The 500-nt window shown below is 62.8% G+C and overlaps 1 protein-coding gene across 1 annotated transcript in view; it reads left to right on the top strand.

Annotated features, from left to right (window-relative positions):
* The window catches only part of EMH_0067290 (uncharacterized protein), a gene marked incomplete at both ends in the record, with an annotated part of 5,447 nt that overhangs the window by 3,000 nt on the left and 1,947 nt on the right, over nt 1-500 (top strand). Inside the window, 2 exon segments of the mRNA XM_013498607.1 lie at nt 2-130; nt 332-500. Coding sequence (XP_013354061.1) covers nt 2-130; nt 332-500 — 298 coding nt within the window.

Below are 500 nucleotides of genomic sequence, written 5' to 3'. Positions count from 1 at the left end.
AGCAGCAGCAGCAGCAGCCCCAGCAGGAGCACCAACAGCCCCAGCCCCAGCAGCAGCAGCAGCAGCAGCAGCAGGAGGTGTGAGCATGAAGGCGTTGCTGGTGTGGAGGCTGGGGTGCCTGGGGGGCTGGGTGCAGTCTCTGTCTGCTTCCCCGCTGCAGCCCGGCCGTGTGTCTGTTGCATGCGGGGACCTGACGGTTCGTGCTGCTGATGTTTCTGCTGCTGTTGGTTTGCTGCTGCAGCAGCTGCTGCAGTCTCCGCTGCTGCTGCCTCTAATAGAGCCACACAAATACCTGCTGACACCAACAACTGCTGCTGCTGCTGCAGCACAGACAGCTACGCCGCAGCAGCAGCAGCAGCAGCAACTGCTGCTGCAGCAGGAAATGCTGCCATTCCCTCTCGTGCTGCCCCCTTTACCTCTGCAGGAGCAGCAGCAGCACCAACAGCCGGAACACCAACAGCACCAGCAGCAGCAGCAGCAGCAGCAGCAGCAGCAGCAGC

The sequence above is a fragment of the Eimeria mitis genome, genomic scaffold (genome assembly GCF_000499745.2).
Source record: "Eimeria mitis Houghton genomic scaffold, Emh_scaff3563, whole genome shotgun sequence".
In the NCBI taxonomy this organism is placed as follows: Eukaryota; Apicomplexa; class Conoidasida; order Eucoccidiorida; family Eimeriidae; genus Eimeria; species Eimeria mitis.
Note: the sequence above shows the minus strand (reverse complement) of the source record. Positions and strands in the feature narration are given on the sequence as shown.